Below are 16,178 nucleotides of genomic sequence, written 5' to 3'. Positions count from 1 at the left end.
GTGGCAGGCGAGCGGCACTAGTTCGGCACCCGTCAAGAAGCTGCCGAGCTGAGTGGGCGGAGCCACATTTCCTGAGAACACCCATTGTTGTTACCACAGGTCAGCTTCCGTAAATCTGTTTTATGATTTTAGTTGAGTCACCGGAGCCACCCGTTCTCTGTATACATCCTTAGAGTAACCACGTTGTACTTTTTTGTTTCTCATTCATTTTATTTAAGTATGATTTTGCTGGTTTTGCAACAAAAGGGAACATAATACACTCTTTCCAAATTATTACTTTAATAGTCATTTACAACAATCGGCTAAAATAATGAAAATAAATTATCCGTTTTATTATCATTTAAAAGTATATATATAAAAACGTTTTAAAATTAAAACCCATAAATACATGTCTGAAAATATCTTCACTCTTCCTCTGCTTATATGTAGGTGTCAGTAGGTGCCACAAGCTGCCAGTGCCAATAGTTGTTACAGGAGTGCCACCACTAGTCAGAGGGCTGCAGTCAGAGGGTGCCGCCAGCAGTTGGAGGGTGCCAGAGGGTCCCTATACTAAACACCCATGTGCTGACCTCTTTGTCCACCTTATTCTGGCTTTCCCCTGGCAACCCAGTGTTACAACGCTATGAATTGTGGGTAATTCCCTCAGGTAAAGGCCAAATCCCAATGTCCCCCCTAAACCCTCAAACCCTGAACCCTCAAGGACTTACTGACGTCACCTGGTAAGAGTGTGAGAGACTGTGAGGGCTAGAAATGGTGTAAATAGGAATGGGACAGCACTTTGCTGCAACATATCATGTTACCATGAAAACGACAAAAAATATGATGTATAATTGTGGGTATTTATTTTATACTTTGTACTCCCTGATTTGAAAGTCTTCCAGGCTCTTTTCTCACTATATGAGAGGTAATTCATATAATCTATTTACTCGTTTTTGTCAAAACAGCTTCAATGACAAAATCAAATATTTGATGAATAAATAAATAAATATCTTCTGATTTCATGTTTATTTTTTGTTCCATCTTTAACCCTTAATGTTTCTCAGTCAATTTAATATGAGAGGCTGAACACACGTGAGCCGTCCTCTTTATTTACCTTTTTTTTTACGTTTCCATGCGTCCACTGGTTACCCCGTGTTTAACGTCACATTGCAATGATTTGTGGGTAATTCCCTTTGGCGAAGTCAGCATACCATGCTGAGTTACGGAAAGGGTTCATAAAGGGCTCAAAATGTCTGCAAGAGAGCCCTCAAACACTTGACGATTTGACGGACATCCCTAAACCCTCATGGACTTCGCGGGAGCGGGCCTCAAAGTCCGTGAGTCCGTAAGGGGGGACATTGGGATTTGGCCAAAGTCTACAGAAATGTGGACTTACAGAAAGTGTGCATAAATGAGGCCTTCATTTAGGAAGAAAGCTCTTTGTCTGCCTCCACACAGTCCTTACACTGCGCCGTTGACTTGCTCCCCGGGGCCCCTGCCATCCAATGGTCTATGCATCATGTCTTGTCTTGAGAGAGGTACTGGGGAGACCATTGGTGTAGGGTTTTTTCTTCGTTGCCAAAAAAGACTTTTCCCCATGTCCCTGTATTGACTACCGGGATCTCAATAACATCAGAGTGAGAAATATATACCCTCTTCCTCATATCAACTCCACCTTTGAACCCCTCCAAGGAGCCACAGTCTGACTACCACCTGATCAGAATCAGAGCTCAAGACGATATTCAGATTTTCTGCTGCATCATAAACTCGTTTTGCATTTAAGACAGGTGCTTTAAAAACTCTTGGAGAACAAACTGCATCAAAGCAGAGACATGTGAAGATTAATTCAGTCTTTTTCCATCGCCGAGAGCAGGCGGGGGCTGACGGATCCTGAGAAGTTGAGGCAGTGGCCCAAACCAACTACATTTAAACAGCTTCAGCTTCCTTGGCTTCGCCAATTCTACTGCCGCTTCATGAGAGACTTCAGCAGAATGGCTGCCCTCACCTTTCTGTGATGTTTCATAACCAGTTGGAAGTAACTTTAACTTGACCTAAAACCAGCCCTAAGGCTAGGAAATGAAAAGTGATCTTTCTGGTACTATTGTTGAAGCCTTAGTTGTACTAGCTGACACTTTTACATTACATTACAGTCATTTAGCAGATGCTTTTATCCAAAGCGACTTACAATTCAGATTCTATCACATTTCTACACCGTAGGCACAACTACGGGAGCAATTTTGGGGTTAAGTGTCTTGCTCAAGGACACATCAACATGCGACTAGCTAGATTGAACCGCCGCCCCTCTGATTGAAGGACGGCCCTGCTATCCACTTAGCCACAGTCACTTAATACAGTCACACTTAATACAGTTGTTGTTGTTCACTGGTTGCATTATAGCCTATTAGCAGGTATTGTATTCTCTTCAAATGATTGTGTGTGTAGCCTCTACTCAATGATAGATGATGATAAATGATAAAAGTAGAGATAGAGTGGGATTACGTCCTGTCCAAATATAAAAGCTGGGGGCTGTCTTGGACTCTTTAGGTAACACTTTGTAATTATGAACTAATGATGCTGGTAGAAGGTTTCTCTTCAGCACGTGCATAACTTAGGCTACACAATAAAATGCAAATAAAAGTTATTCAAAATGTTGATTCCCTTGTGATTGTGTCTGACGTTTCGGTAAAGGAGACTTGTATATATTTTGTATCATGTTTTTCATTTATTTTGCTGTTTCTTATTATGAGTATAAACGGATTTATTGGTCTCTTGCATGTGCGATAGCATTTATAATATTCATGTAACGTGAAACTTTCTATATATATATACAGTACATATAGTAGTAGTACAGACACCGCCTGCCGGAACATGAGCGGCACACGACTGCGTATTAAGGGAGCGCACCCACATCAAATTGGATACGATCCGTGTGACGTTTACGGATGTAAACAGAGCCGCGTCCTCTCTCCGCTGTAAAACAAGGTGAGAAATGTTTTCAGATTCCGTTTTTAGTTGAGCAACAACATTTGTTGGAAACGTGCGCGTTAAGAAACCCAAACTCGAGAGAAGGCGTGTAGCAGGTAGACCACAGCTGCAGACATGAGCACAGCTTTGTGTCACATCAGAGATGACACTTTTTATCATTGAACTTGAGTGAGATTCAGCGAGATGACATATGCCTCCTCAACAGCATGTGTATCAAATACAATGTTCTCTGATTATAAACATGTTGATTCCAGCTGCTGTTCTGAACCGGTTTAGTGAAAGCTCTGATGACCCTCAGGGTGACTCTGGGAACCTAAAGTGCTTTTCTCAACAAACCCTGACTTTCTCTCATCCAGAACCATACGCTGTTATTTCCTCTTTGATTCAGTCCCTATCAAAGGTCAGAATTTAAATCCTGGTTGGATATTAGTTTGTTGCTCAGAGAAATCTAAAGGTACCTCTTTTATGAGCTGTCAGTCATTTCTATAAACAGCATTTTGTCCTCAATTCAGTGCTTGAAGTGAAAAAAAGAAGTGTCAGTATAATATAGCTTACTCCCCTTATTCACATATTAGGTGTGTATCAGCAATCTCTTGTTACTTATTTCTACCTATGTATTATTTCATTAATCATGTTCTACTGTGTCAGTCATAAGCAGTTGTGATTTTATTCTTGTATTATTAATCTTGGGTTATGCATATTCTGTAGTAGACCTATATAGAATATAATAATCCCATAATATGATTCCAATATACTAATAATTCGAACTTTATTCAAATCCACATGTTGTACCATACTGGCCAACATTTCAGAGCTTTCTTCAAGTTGTTTCTTCCCAGAATCTTTCACTTTGAAATCCAGAAGTTTTATGGACTGCATGCCCCAGGGCATGATGGGAAACGCCTGGATGTCGCCTGATCAAAGAGCTGATTGGCTCTTAGATTTGACAACAAACACCACGTTTTGTAGCAAATCTATTTTTCTGTGTAGTTGTAATATTTAAAGCTAGATTGTTGGCTATTAGTCGCATGTTGTGCAACAAAGGTTTAATCTAAAAACATTTTGTATGATTGATAATAATAACGCTTATTTATAGAGCATATATCAAAACGAGCATCAAAGTGTTTCACTGACAGACATAAAAAAAAAGATAACATACAATGCAGATACACGCACATTTCCACATGAATCTATATTTAATTGAATTGTTTGATGTGACTTCCACTGAGCTTTGAGTTGCTTTTTTAATGTCACAAACTCAATATGTATCAAAGAACTACAATTCCCTCTCCACTGATAAAGAACTTATTCTCAGTTACCTTTAGTTTGAGAACTGTTTCATTGCTAATGATTCACAGTTCTTTGTCAAAAAGATCAAGTGAAACAGCTGTTCTGTGTCGTATGCATTGTTGCCATTAAAGCAGTATTTCTCAAACTGTGGGGCGCAGTGGTATTACAGGTGGGGCGCAGGGGAAAATGCAGAATTTTTTTATTTCAAGAACTTTATTGAGAACTTCACATATTACAAAAGTACAAAGTACACGGACATAAAACTAAGTCATTGATAAATACATGTGAAATGCCTGTACTTTTGTGTAAATGTTTACGTTACGCCGTTAACAGGTTACGCTTGCGCATGCGCGACGGCCAAGATTCTTGGCGATTCACATGTGTAGCTTAGTGTGCTTCCCTTCGCCACAACCTACCTCTGTGAGATCAGCTTTTCTGCTGTTGCCTCTCTCAAAACAAAATACAGATCTAAACTCAACATTGAGCATGAATTGAGAGTGGCCGTATCAAGGTTGCAACCCCGTTTTAAAAAGATCTGTAGTGGAAATAATAATAACTAATACTGATAAAACTTGATGGCTCACACATATCTGCACTCGTTTTGTTTTGAACAGGTTGCACGTTATTGTTATTATCTTGAAAAGATATTCAGTGCAAAACAGGTTAATTGCAGCCACAATAACCAATTTTTTGGCAAATATTAGTTGTTTTTTGAATAGATAGAACTTTATTTGCATTGTTCTAAGTGATTGCACATTGTATTTGTTTTTGTCTGATGGAGCAATCTGGTTGACTTGAAAGTGATTGCAATTTTCTTTATTCTATTATTTGAAAAAGCACAGATGGACGAGTCACAAAATGTTATTTCAATAAAAGTTCAACATGGATCATTTTGTTACAATTTTGTTGGGGCGGTGGGGCATGAACATTTTTCTTCCTCCAAAGTGGGACGTGACAGAAAGAGTTTGAGAACCACTGCATTAAAGTGACCAGCCCAGGAAGAAGAGATGAGGGTTTCCACCACTCAGCTGCAGCAGCTCACCATCTTCACCACCGTGCTGACCGGGGCCGGGATCGGCACCATGTACTATCTGCTGCAGAGTGAGTAAAAATGAGCTGTGTGTATGTCTATGTGTACTTAGTAGAAGTTGGGCAAAATATTGATATGGTAATATATTTTATTATTTGCAAACTGCCAAATACTGATATTTTTATTAAAACATGCAGCGGCTCTAACCTGCTGTATTGGGACGGTTGAAAAGAAAAGACTTACCTAGGCTACCGTCTTTAGCATAGAGGTTGAGTGGCTCTCTGAGCCCAGGACCTCACGACTCGAGGAGGGTCCGACTGGAGGTCCCATAACAACACAATACTACGGTTTGTATTTTCACAGCATTGGCCCTCTGCCTTTCAACTGGGTAAATACAGCCTGAATGTATAAAAATGTTGTGTATGAAATGCCCTCACTATGCTGCATTTTTATAAATGATAATCTGGTCATTGGTCACTTCTCTCACCTGCGTCAAGGCGCCATCTCACTCCCTAGTCTTCTGTGTATAGAGTTTATAGATTCCCAGTGTATAGAAAATTAATAGCATTTATAACACAGTCTTCTTTTATTTATTCGCTAACTACCTAGCTCACTTTTAGTGTGATTAATCCTCGTATCAGTGCGTATCATCTCCAATTAATAAACAACCAGTTCCAAACCGGCATTCTAAGGAAATGACTGGTAGATGATTTATGCACTGCTTCTGCAAGACGTGAACATTGTGGCACTAAATTGGGCATGGCGTGAAAACGCATAAACTGTATAATCGCAGGAAAACCCTGTTTCTTACAGAATAATAAACAGATTACAAAAAGCAAAGCAAAGGTACTTTCCCACTTACTCAGATTTGCAGCTGGATATTAGTTTTTTTTCTTGAGATGACATTACATAACTAATAATGTTTTCGAATAAGTAAGTCGACATTTTGCCATGTTGGTTGTTTCTTACCGTAGTTTATTCTGTTTATTCAGTAGGTAGTCCTTTTATGCTGAATGTGTTTGTAGAATAAAGGTTGAATAAGTGCACAATTTGTGAATGTTGGCAAAACTTTCAAACTCATAGCAGTTTGTTTAGTTTGAATTAGAAGAAAATCACAACTAAAGAAGTTGTTCCTCCGTTGCAGGGTGTTCATGAGCTTAAATTCTAATGTGGAAACATCAGTAGAGCGGGTCGTCCTTCAATCAGAGGATCGGCGGATCGATCCCCGGCTCCGCTAGTCCGTGTCAATGTGTCCTTGGGCAAGACACTTAAGCCCAAATTGCTCCCGTAGCTGCAGTGTATGAATGGTAATTAGTCCTGATGGGCAGGTGGCACCTTGCATGGTAGCGCCTGCCATCAGTGAATAAATTGGTGTGTTTTGGTGAATGATGACGTGTAGTGTTAAAGTGCTCTGAGTGGTCGAGAGACTAGAAAAGCGCTACACAAATACAAGTTTTGAGTTGTTGCTCCGACTTGAGGTCGCGCTCACTTAACTTTTTTCAGTCCAGAACACATTCAGAAAATGAATAAATGCAGCTCAAATGCCCTATCCCACTGTTCTGTTAAATGCTCATGAGAGAATTGAAACATGACTGTCTGGGCTTGTGGTGCTTACACATCATTGGACACTTAAAGGCAGGATTGGTAATAATCTGTAATTTGGCCCAGATGTAATGATTGGACGGGTTACCTGCCTGCCTGTGTGTATTCTGCCCGTGCACTCATTGCTCATCACCGAAGACTTCCACAGGCTGCTAGCTTAACAACTGTGAGTACTAACAACAGCCATGTTTGTTATTTACATTCATGATGATATGTTTAAGTTCATTATGATCATTTTAGGGGAGTTGCTTTTGAGGGTGGCCTGAAGGGACGAGCTGTCAGTGTTGCCGACTTGGCAACTTTCTTGCTAGATTTAGCTACTTTTATTGGTAAAAGGTTGGCCACACTGGGATGCTTTTTAAGTTGGATAATGTTTTTTAAATCTAGCGTCCTCTTGCAAGTTTTTGAAGTTTACCAACCCGGCCTTTAACTACATTTGTTGCTTTTACTTCAAATAAAACGTCAACTGCTTTAACCTCTGGTTCGCACATACTGAACTAGCAGGCGCTCTTATACACTTGTGTTTCGAGCAGTAGCTCGGGGTAAACACAGATGTAACCACTCCTCTCCAGGTTACAGTAGGGCGCCCCTTGAGTCACAGAAAAAAAATTATAATAAATAATACAAATTGTCAATATTTGTGTTTTTTAAATATGGAATGCACCCAGTAATATGTGTAAAATATGATATCAGCGCAAAATATATGCTTTTCCTGCACATCCTCTCAGCCCGTCTGCATGTCTAAGCAGCTCTGGGTCTCTGGAAGAATCGCCCGCAGGAGGCGGGTCTATGAAGCAGTTTAGCCAATTGCTGATTAAAGATATGAATGTGTGACATACAATTTAGCCAATCAGCGTCCTCAAATAGATTCAGCCATTGTCAATATTTGTATCGCATGTCCTCGTCAGGACTAGTCTCTACAGGCGAGCACGAGCACTACTCCTCCAAAACCCGTTTGAGAGGAGAACTTTGGCGGAAAAACTTGAGGCCAAAGAGCTGATCCCAGATCAGCCTGACCTCACAATCAGACAGCAGACTAGCGGGAAAGGGAAGCAGTACATGCAAAGCTTTTCTATTAGCTGTACACCAGACAGGTTTGGCTAGCTGGATGCAGTCATGCTAATAACGTATTTAGCTTTTTAAAACAACGGGGACAGATCCAGCACGGACAGTTAGGGAGTGAGGGATGAGGAAGTAAGGAAACATGAGAACACCAGGACACACATGGAGAACTCTGTCAAGCTACATATTAGGCAAAGTGAACATCTTTTCTTGTACATACTGTAGTTGTCCTCAGTCTCATCTGCTTAACTTGGTCATGGAGGCATCAACATTTAATTGAGATGGTAAATTAACAGTGAAAAGTCATCATAGCTTAATTTAACATCAGTATTCCTAATTACACTTCATGTTTACTTCTCCTGATCTTTACCTCCTATAACAAGGTCCATAGGGGCATCTCAATACATAAACATGTTCTATTATATTATATATATATATGTGTGTTTTATATTATACTAAATATTATTATATATTATTATATTATACTGAATTCCCTGTGAGGGTGACAAAAATAAGATGTCCTGACGTTTGTCAAAGTGTTATTTACTGCTTTTTTTCATGTTGGAATAAATGTTAAATATTTAACTGCAACGTAGTAATGCGTGTTTGATACCTTCATTTTTTGCATTAAATCATTCTGGGATGTTTGCTGAAATTGATTGGATATGGCACAGCCCATCTAGAACATGTTCCCCCAGCCACCACTGTATATGGAGCTTCTTTTCACAGTGAATGACAGAATGTTGTGCCTCTGGTGTTTGAGTCTGGATAAAAATGGGGTTACTCTTCAACTTCTGTCAGAGTTGCTACATGTCAACCCACTTTTCAACTACTGTTCGAAGAGTACTAGTGGAAAGCAGTTAAACTACTCTGTCAGTACACTTCAACATTTCAGCTGTTTTCAGCACTTTTACGTATTATTTTATTTCACTTACTTCATTTCCGTCCACTTTTTTGTACATTTCTGTCTACTATCCAATCAGAGAAATTTGTTGAGTCGGACTACCACCGACTGGCTCTTCAGAAGTTGGAAGCATGTCCAGTCGCCATGGAAAGCCTGGGGGCTCCACCTTTAAAAGTCCACAACATCCATCTGACTGACAGAAACAACCGCATAGATCAACACACTGCACAGGTACACAGGTGTTTAGTAAGTCATCAGAATGATGTGGGCGATGCTGTCTCCTGTGCGTGTTTGTTTGGTAATCTTGTCCTTGTAATTGTCCTAAACTTCCAAGTTGGATCGTTATTACATAGGAACACGGGTCATGATGTTTGGACTAAGTAGCTCCTTCTATTGCGTTTTAATGTAGTGGCTAGGCAGGCCCCTCATTGTTGGAATGCTGTTAAGTATTCCAGGCATTTTTTAAGCTACAGAAACCGTTCAACTATCAAAATGTTTAGCTCATTATGGACACGTGTGCTATGTCTCTTCATATTTCTAACCTTTAAACTTTTTGAATTATTAAGCTTTTTGCAATATTTTTTGAATGGGATGTCTATGGAGAAAATTTTCAAATCCTCTTAAACTTTTTCAAATTTCAAATCCTTCTACTTCCTCAGCTACAGACACCATTTCAACTTTAAAATGTTGAGAAAACCCTTAACTAATATTGTATGTTATAATTAGTGCGGGCAAGTTAACGCGTTAATTTCGCGTCAACGCATTCATAAATTAACGGCGACAAATATTTTATCGCGCGTTAACGCATTTTTAAAATTTATTATTATTTTTTATTTTTTTTTAATTGAAAGACAGAATACATATACATAACAAGAGGATGACAAGAACTGGGATAAAAGCCAGCAAACATCCTATAGTCAGTTGTGTGTGTATGTATGTACAGTTGTGTGAAAAAGTGTTTGCCCTCTTCCTGACTTCTTATTTTTTTGCATGTTTGTCACACTTAAATGTTTCAGATCATCAAACAAATTTAAATATTAGACAAAGATAACACAAGTAAACACAAAATGCAGTTTTTAAATGAAGGTTTTTATTATTAAGGGGGAAAAAAATCCAAACCTACATGGCCCTGTGTGAAAAAGTGATTGCCCCCCCCCTGTTAAAACATAAATTAACTGTGGTTTATCACATCTTTGGAAAGCTGAGTTAAATTTCTCTAGCCACACCCAGGCCTGATTACTGCCACACCTGTTCTCAATCAAGAAATCACTTAAATAGGACCTGCCTGACAAAGTGAGGTAGACCAAAAGATCCTCAAAAGCTAGACGACATGCTGCGATCCAATGAAATTCAGGAACAAATGAGAAACAAAGTAATTGAGATCTATCAGTCTGGAAAAGGTTACAAAGTCATTTCTAAAGCTTTGGGACTCCAGCGAACCACAGTGAGAGCCATTATCCACAAATGGCAAAAACATGGAACAGTGGTGAACCTTCCCAGGAGTGGCCGGCCGACCAAAATTACCCCAAGAGCGCAGCGACGACTCATCCAAGAGGTCACAAAAGACCCCAGAACAACATCCAAAGAACTGCAGGCCTCACTTGCCTCAATTAAGGTCAGTGTTCATGACTCCACCATAAGAAAGAGACTGGGCAAAAATGGCCTGCATGGCAGAGTTCCAAGATGAAAACCACTGCTGAGCAAAAAGAACATAAAGGCTCGTCTCAGTTTTGCCAGAAAACATCTTGATGATCCCCAAGACTTTTGGGAAAATACTCTGTGGACTGACGAGACAAAAGTTGAACTTTTTGGAAGGTGTTTGTCCCATTACATCTGGCGTAAAAGTAACACGGCATTTCAGAAAAGGAACATCATACCAACAGTAAAATATGGTGGTGGTAGTGTGATGGTCTGGGGCTGTTTTGCTGCTTCAGGACCTGGAAGACTTGCTGTGGTAAATGGAACCATGAATTCTGCTGTCTACCAAAAGATCCTGAAGGAGAATGTCCGGCCAATCCTGAATCCGATTGAGATGCTGTGGCATGACCTTAAAAAGGCGGTTCATGCTCGAAAACCCTCCAATGTGACTGAATTACAACAATTCTGCAAAGATGAGTGGGCCAAAATTCCTCTACAGTGCTGTAAAAGACTCATTGCCAGTTATCGCAAATGCTTGATTGCAGTTGTTGCTGCTAAGGGTGGCCCAACCAGTTATTAGGTTTAGGGGGCAATCACTTTTTCACACAGGGCCATGTAGGTTTGGATAGTTTTCCCCCCTTAATAATAAAAACCTTCATTTAAAAACTGCATTTTGTGTTTACTTGTGTTATCTTTGTCTAATATTTAAATTTGTTTGATGATCTGAAACATTTAAGTGTGACAAACATGCAAAAAAATAAGAAATCAGGAAGGGGCAAACACTTTTTCACACAACTGTGTGTGTGTGTGTGTGTGTGTGTGTCCTTGAGCTTTTTAAGATGGGGGGAAAAAAAAATAATAATTAAAAAACAGGTAAGTATTTTTAATTTATTATTATTGTAACAGACTGTCTCATGTTTATCGTTTTGTATTGGAGATATGATGTCCCTTCAGGGTTGCAGTAGAGAAAAGGCGACTTCCGCTTCTGGTCGAGGGGGGGGCAGAAATAAAGAGAGAAGCTGCACCAGCTGTTGCTCTCCCTGGAGACTACTGGACATCGCTGCGGTAAAGTCAGCAGACACTCAGATCTCCGTGGTCAACTCAGCAGACACTTACATTTTAGTGCACCTATATGCTGAAATTCATGGTAAACGCATTCAAACGGCACAGATCGGGAGCGAGCGAAGGACTTTGAAAGTTAGCGGAAAGATTAACGTGAGACAACATCCGGTTTCTTCAGACGAACATCCGGTTTTCAGAATAAGATGCCAACAAAGTATGAATTATAGTCACATTAAGTATAAAACATACTACCTGCATCTCGTGAACCAAATGTTATTGCCCTTTTGTTCATATAGCAGTACTTTTAAAATAAAAGTGTGCAATACACTACTTTTGAATTGATTATTGAACTTTGCCATAACAATGCGATTAATTGCAAAAAATCCATGCGATTAAATATTTTAATCGTTGCCCAGCACTAGTTATAATCTTTTTGATATCTTTTACAGTTTTTTTACAGAACTGCAGCAATTTAACTTTTATGATTTTTTCCGTCCTTTTCTGACTTTATAAAATGGGTGTGTATTACTCACTCAGTCCATATATATACATGTGTATATACATCCATATATATATACATATATATAACTGTCTGTCTGCCTGTCTGTCTTTCTCACTCTCTTCTCTCTCCATCTATGTCTCTCTCTGTGTGTCTCTCTCTCATACAGTCATTCAGGTCTATGAGATTTTGAGAGGACTTTTCCCTTTCAAAATGTTCAGCTCTTTCAGGAGAGGGGTGCTTTGACTTTTCATATTTGTAATCTTTAAACTTTTTGAATTATTAAGCTATTTGCAATTTTCTTTTGAATGGGATCTCTATGGAGAAAATCTTCAAATCCTTTTAAACTTCTTCAACTTTCAAAGCCTTCTTCTTCCTCATACTTTCAGCTACAGACACCATAGTTAGACATTTCAACGAGAAGGGTTTTCAGCAGTGCAGTTTAAATGCTTTTGGGCTTCAACATTTTTCAGACGGGTAGTCTCCCATTTCAGTTTTTTCAGCAATTCTTTTACAATTAATTTCAGCTTTCAGCATTCCAACACATTTTCAGCAGGAAATGCATTTTCTAGTTTACACTAATATCCTCTTGGAATATGTGTTCGTGTTCCTACTATTGTGGGAGTATGTCTTTCACCTGTAAGCTTTTGGACTTGTGTATCTTTTGTTATTGTGCTTGGCTGACCAAACTAGTTTCCACTCTTGGGATTGATAAAGTTATCCATCTATCTGGCAGTCAAACATGTGATTGGTGTGGGATTCAGATGATGGGCAGCTGTACCACACAATCATTATGTGAGGAGCTCTGGTACCTGTCTACACATGTGCAGATTCATTTGAATTTGCATTGTGTTGCAGATAAAGATCCCTGTGACTGGTTCACAAACTGGAGGTTATCTGTATACTTCTTCAATTCAAGACCCTGACACGAACAGGTGAGTACATTCTGTTCTATTCGGAGTTCAATGAAAATCACAATTAAAGGTCATGCAAAATTCACTTTTTCATGGCTTTTAAACATAAATATGTGTCTACAGACCCCCAGAGTGTCATAAAGAACACCCTAAAAGGAGCTGATCAAAATATGGTCCTGTTTCTATGTAAAAAGAGGTCCCAAAGCATTGATGTGTTTCCTGGTGGTTCTGTAGAACAGTCAGTAATAAATGCTGACTGTGAGCACATAACACATTTATCTTTGAGTCAAACTTTATTTGAGTACAATATGAATTATACTATAGACCAGGGGTATTCAATTAAAATTTCAAAAGGTCCAGATTGAGAAAATGTCCTCGGGCAAAGTTCCGGAACATTACAATAATATCTAACTTGCGCTATTTATATATATATATATATATAGTACAGTCAACAACTGTCAAATAAAGAAAGTACACATCAATTATGTTTTAACAATTATTATTCTGACTTTTCAAATTTAACTGGATGGATTATAAATTATACATAGAAATACATAAATAAATATTCTTCTCATTTCAAGTACAATAAGGGCTGGATTAAAGAATAACTGATATAACAGAAAGCTTTTGAAGAATGTGCATCTTAAAATAAAGTAATTAATTTTAGAAAGAATTATTTCACTGAATTGTCCTGCAGCTTTAAATTCAGTTCATTCAGGTGTGAAGTGATGTCAATAAAAAAGACACAATATTATATTTTTGTAATTTAAAAAGAGAAATGTTTCTGCATGGACTTTAACTATGGTTATTAAACCACTTGTTTCAGCTCTATTCTCTCTGTTAACGTCATTGGTCAGTGAATTCACGACCCCTGCTATAGACTGTATATATTATTCTTTACAGTATTGTGAAATAGTTTAAAATGTGATCTGCAGCTTTGAAACATTTCACATCATATATGGCAATAACTGTCTGACAAGTAAAACTGTCATGGTTATATGAGATCAGTGATTCCACCTTCAGTTCAGTTGACATGCTGCCTCACTTCATGTGTCGTCATGTGTAATGTAACCAGGTTAGGATTATTTTTCTATTTGCGATGTAACCCAGCAGATAATTTAAGTCTTTAATGTCATTTTAATTTAACCTTATTTCTGTTGTTAAACAAAGTGTCAATCACAGCAGTTTTACCCAGATACGCTTCTCATTGGTTATTTCGGGGAATGCAGACTCCCGATTGGGGAAAGGAAAATAAGTCCCGCCCTACCAGAAAGACGTTAGACGTTACAGAGTAAGAGAATGCGCGAGGGAACAAGTACTATCTGTTTCATAAAGTAGTTCAGCCGTTACAAGTGATAACTGTTTAAACTAGGGGTGTCAAACTCATCTTCACTCTGGGCAACATCAGCATCATGGTCGTCCACAAAGGGCCGGTTGTAACTTTAAGACTATAACTACTCCCGAACATATTGATAAATAACTGTCTCTGCATTTGATTATTGTTTATTCAAGTGTACATATTGTACATGCAGTTATATAAATGTAAAAATATATTTAAGCACATTTCTGTTATTATAACTTAAATCATTTTAATTTAGGGTTAAGAAACCCACATTACTCTATCAAACTTTTAAAGAAAATAGCAAAGACAAATATCAAAGACAAGTTATTACAATAACTTTGTTCAATGCTTAAAAAATCCTTTCAAGGGCACGTTTGCACAATCACACGTGAAGTAGTATCTGTTGTAAAGCCACGTTTAAAGTAGTCTTCAATGTACTCACAATACATTTCATGTCAAATGTAGGGTAACCTATGAAGAGCTGCTTCTATGACTGTTGTGTTCAAGTATCTCATAATTATGACTTTCTATCTCATAATTATGACTTTCTATCTCATAACTTTGACTTTCTATCTCATAATTTCGACTATGGCGATATTTTTATTATCAAGTCTAATTTTGAATAAATGTTTTTAATTTTGTTTTTTTACTTTTTAAAACTTTTTTCTTTTGCTGGCGGATTCGCTGGCCACATGAAATGACGTGGCGGGCCGGATCCGGCCCGCGTGCCTTGAGTTTGACACCCCTGGTTTAAACTGTCAGAGACACAGCGCTTTGTGAGATTGCACTCATGCAACGTGAGAGGTGACCTTTGTGCCACGAGTTTACAACATTTGGCAGCGTCTTGGCTTGGTTTTTGATGTTCCCTGGATACCTTTATACTGGATATTGAACTCTTCCTGACGAGGAAGATGGCAAGACACCACTGAACTGATCATCTGCTTACCTCGAGGAGTAGGATCAAGATTTTCTTTGTTGCTGAGGAGAAAACAAGCGTTTCTCCATTTCTCATCACCTGAGTGCACCAATGTGGTAGGATTAAGAAAGCAACACATCTTACTACTTGACTTATTCTTTTGACTTTGGAACTGAAACTGACTGTTGAATATTTAAACTGACTGAATAAGGAAACGAGGAAGGAGCTTGAACGCGAAAGGAACAAACTGAAGGAACACTGCATTTCAGAGACACTTTTACACATTTCAATGGAGATGTGCAGAGTTATCTGATTGAGAAGAGCATTGTAAATGTTGTATAAGATGTCAATTTTATTTTTATCTTCACATGGTTCAATATAATCTTTGAAATCAAACCATTCTGTGGCTCCAGTTCCTTTGTGTGTCTATTATTGGCTATAAACCTCTCCCTATGAACCTAGGTCCTGGTCCAACAAATAATTTGAGTATTCTGCAGATACTAACAGGGTTACATGTAACATGGGGACAGCTCCTCCACTAGTCAATATACCATTAATATGATCACTTTCGTACGTTTATGTGTTCTTACCAGAAATAATCACCTGACTGCTGTTTCACATCTATTTTCCACCGCCACACTTGATAGTCACTCTGTTTACAATGCAGTTAGCTACATGCTAACATGTTACCTCTGTAACTCACATGGATGTATAAAGACAACATATCTCCTCACATCACATGCTTTCTTCTTCACTGGGCTCTGTCGATCATTTCTCACAAATGTACCTGTAAAGTCATGAAGCAGAGAGTATGTCCACTGAGTTTATGCATAACATAAATATCAAGTTAATGAGAGAGAGAGATATAATAATAGCATTATTTACCGGGGAAAAATATCAGGGAACGCTTGGCACAGAAGCGCTGACCAATCGGAACAGACTGGGCTTTTTTTTT

General features: G+C 38.6%; 1 protein-coding gene across 2 annotated transcripts; it reads left to right on the top strand.

Moving 5' to 3' along the window:
• The first annotated feature begins 2,915 nt into the window (after positions 1-2,915).
• Positions 2,916-13,337, top strand: coa1 (cytochrome C oxidase assembly factor 1). 2 transcript variants are annotated; one of them, XM_031877193.1, is made up of 4 exons: positions 2,916-2,961; positions 5,200-5,355; positions 8,932-9,083; positions 12,910-13,337. In XM_031877193.1, the coding sequence occupies exons 2-4, from the start codon at positions 5,262-5,264 to the stop codon at positions 12,988-12,990; spliced, it is 327 nt and encodes a 108-aa protein (XP_031733053.1). In that variant the 5' UTR covers positions 2,916-2,961; positions 5,200-5,261; the 3' UTR covers positions 12,991-13,337. The 2 variants fall into 2 exon arrangements, with proteins under 2 accessions (XP_031733053.1, XP_031733052.1); XM_031877192.1 differs by lacking the exons at positions 2,916-2,961; positions 12,910-13,337 and having other exon boundaries at positions 5,174-5,355; positions 8,932-9,445.
• Positions 13,338-16,178: the final 2,841 nt, after the last annotated feature.

Source organism: Anarrhichthys ocellatus, unplaced genomic scaffold (assembly GCF_004355925.1).
Source record: "Anarrhichthys ocellatus isolate YVR2014 unplaced genomic scaffold, GSC_Weel_1.0 scaffold129, whole genome shotgun sequence".
NCBI lineage: Eukaryota > Metazoa > Chordata > Actinopteri > Perciformes > Anarhichadidae > Anarrhichthys > Anarrhichthys ocellatus.
The sequence above is the reverse complement of the archived record's forward strand: the minus strand, read 5'-3'. Positions and strand labels throughout refer to the sequence as shown.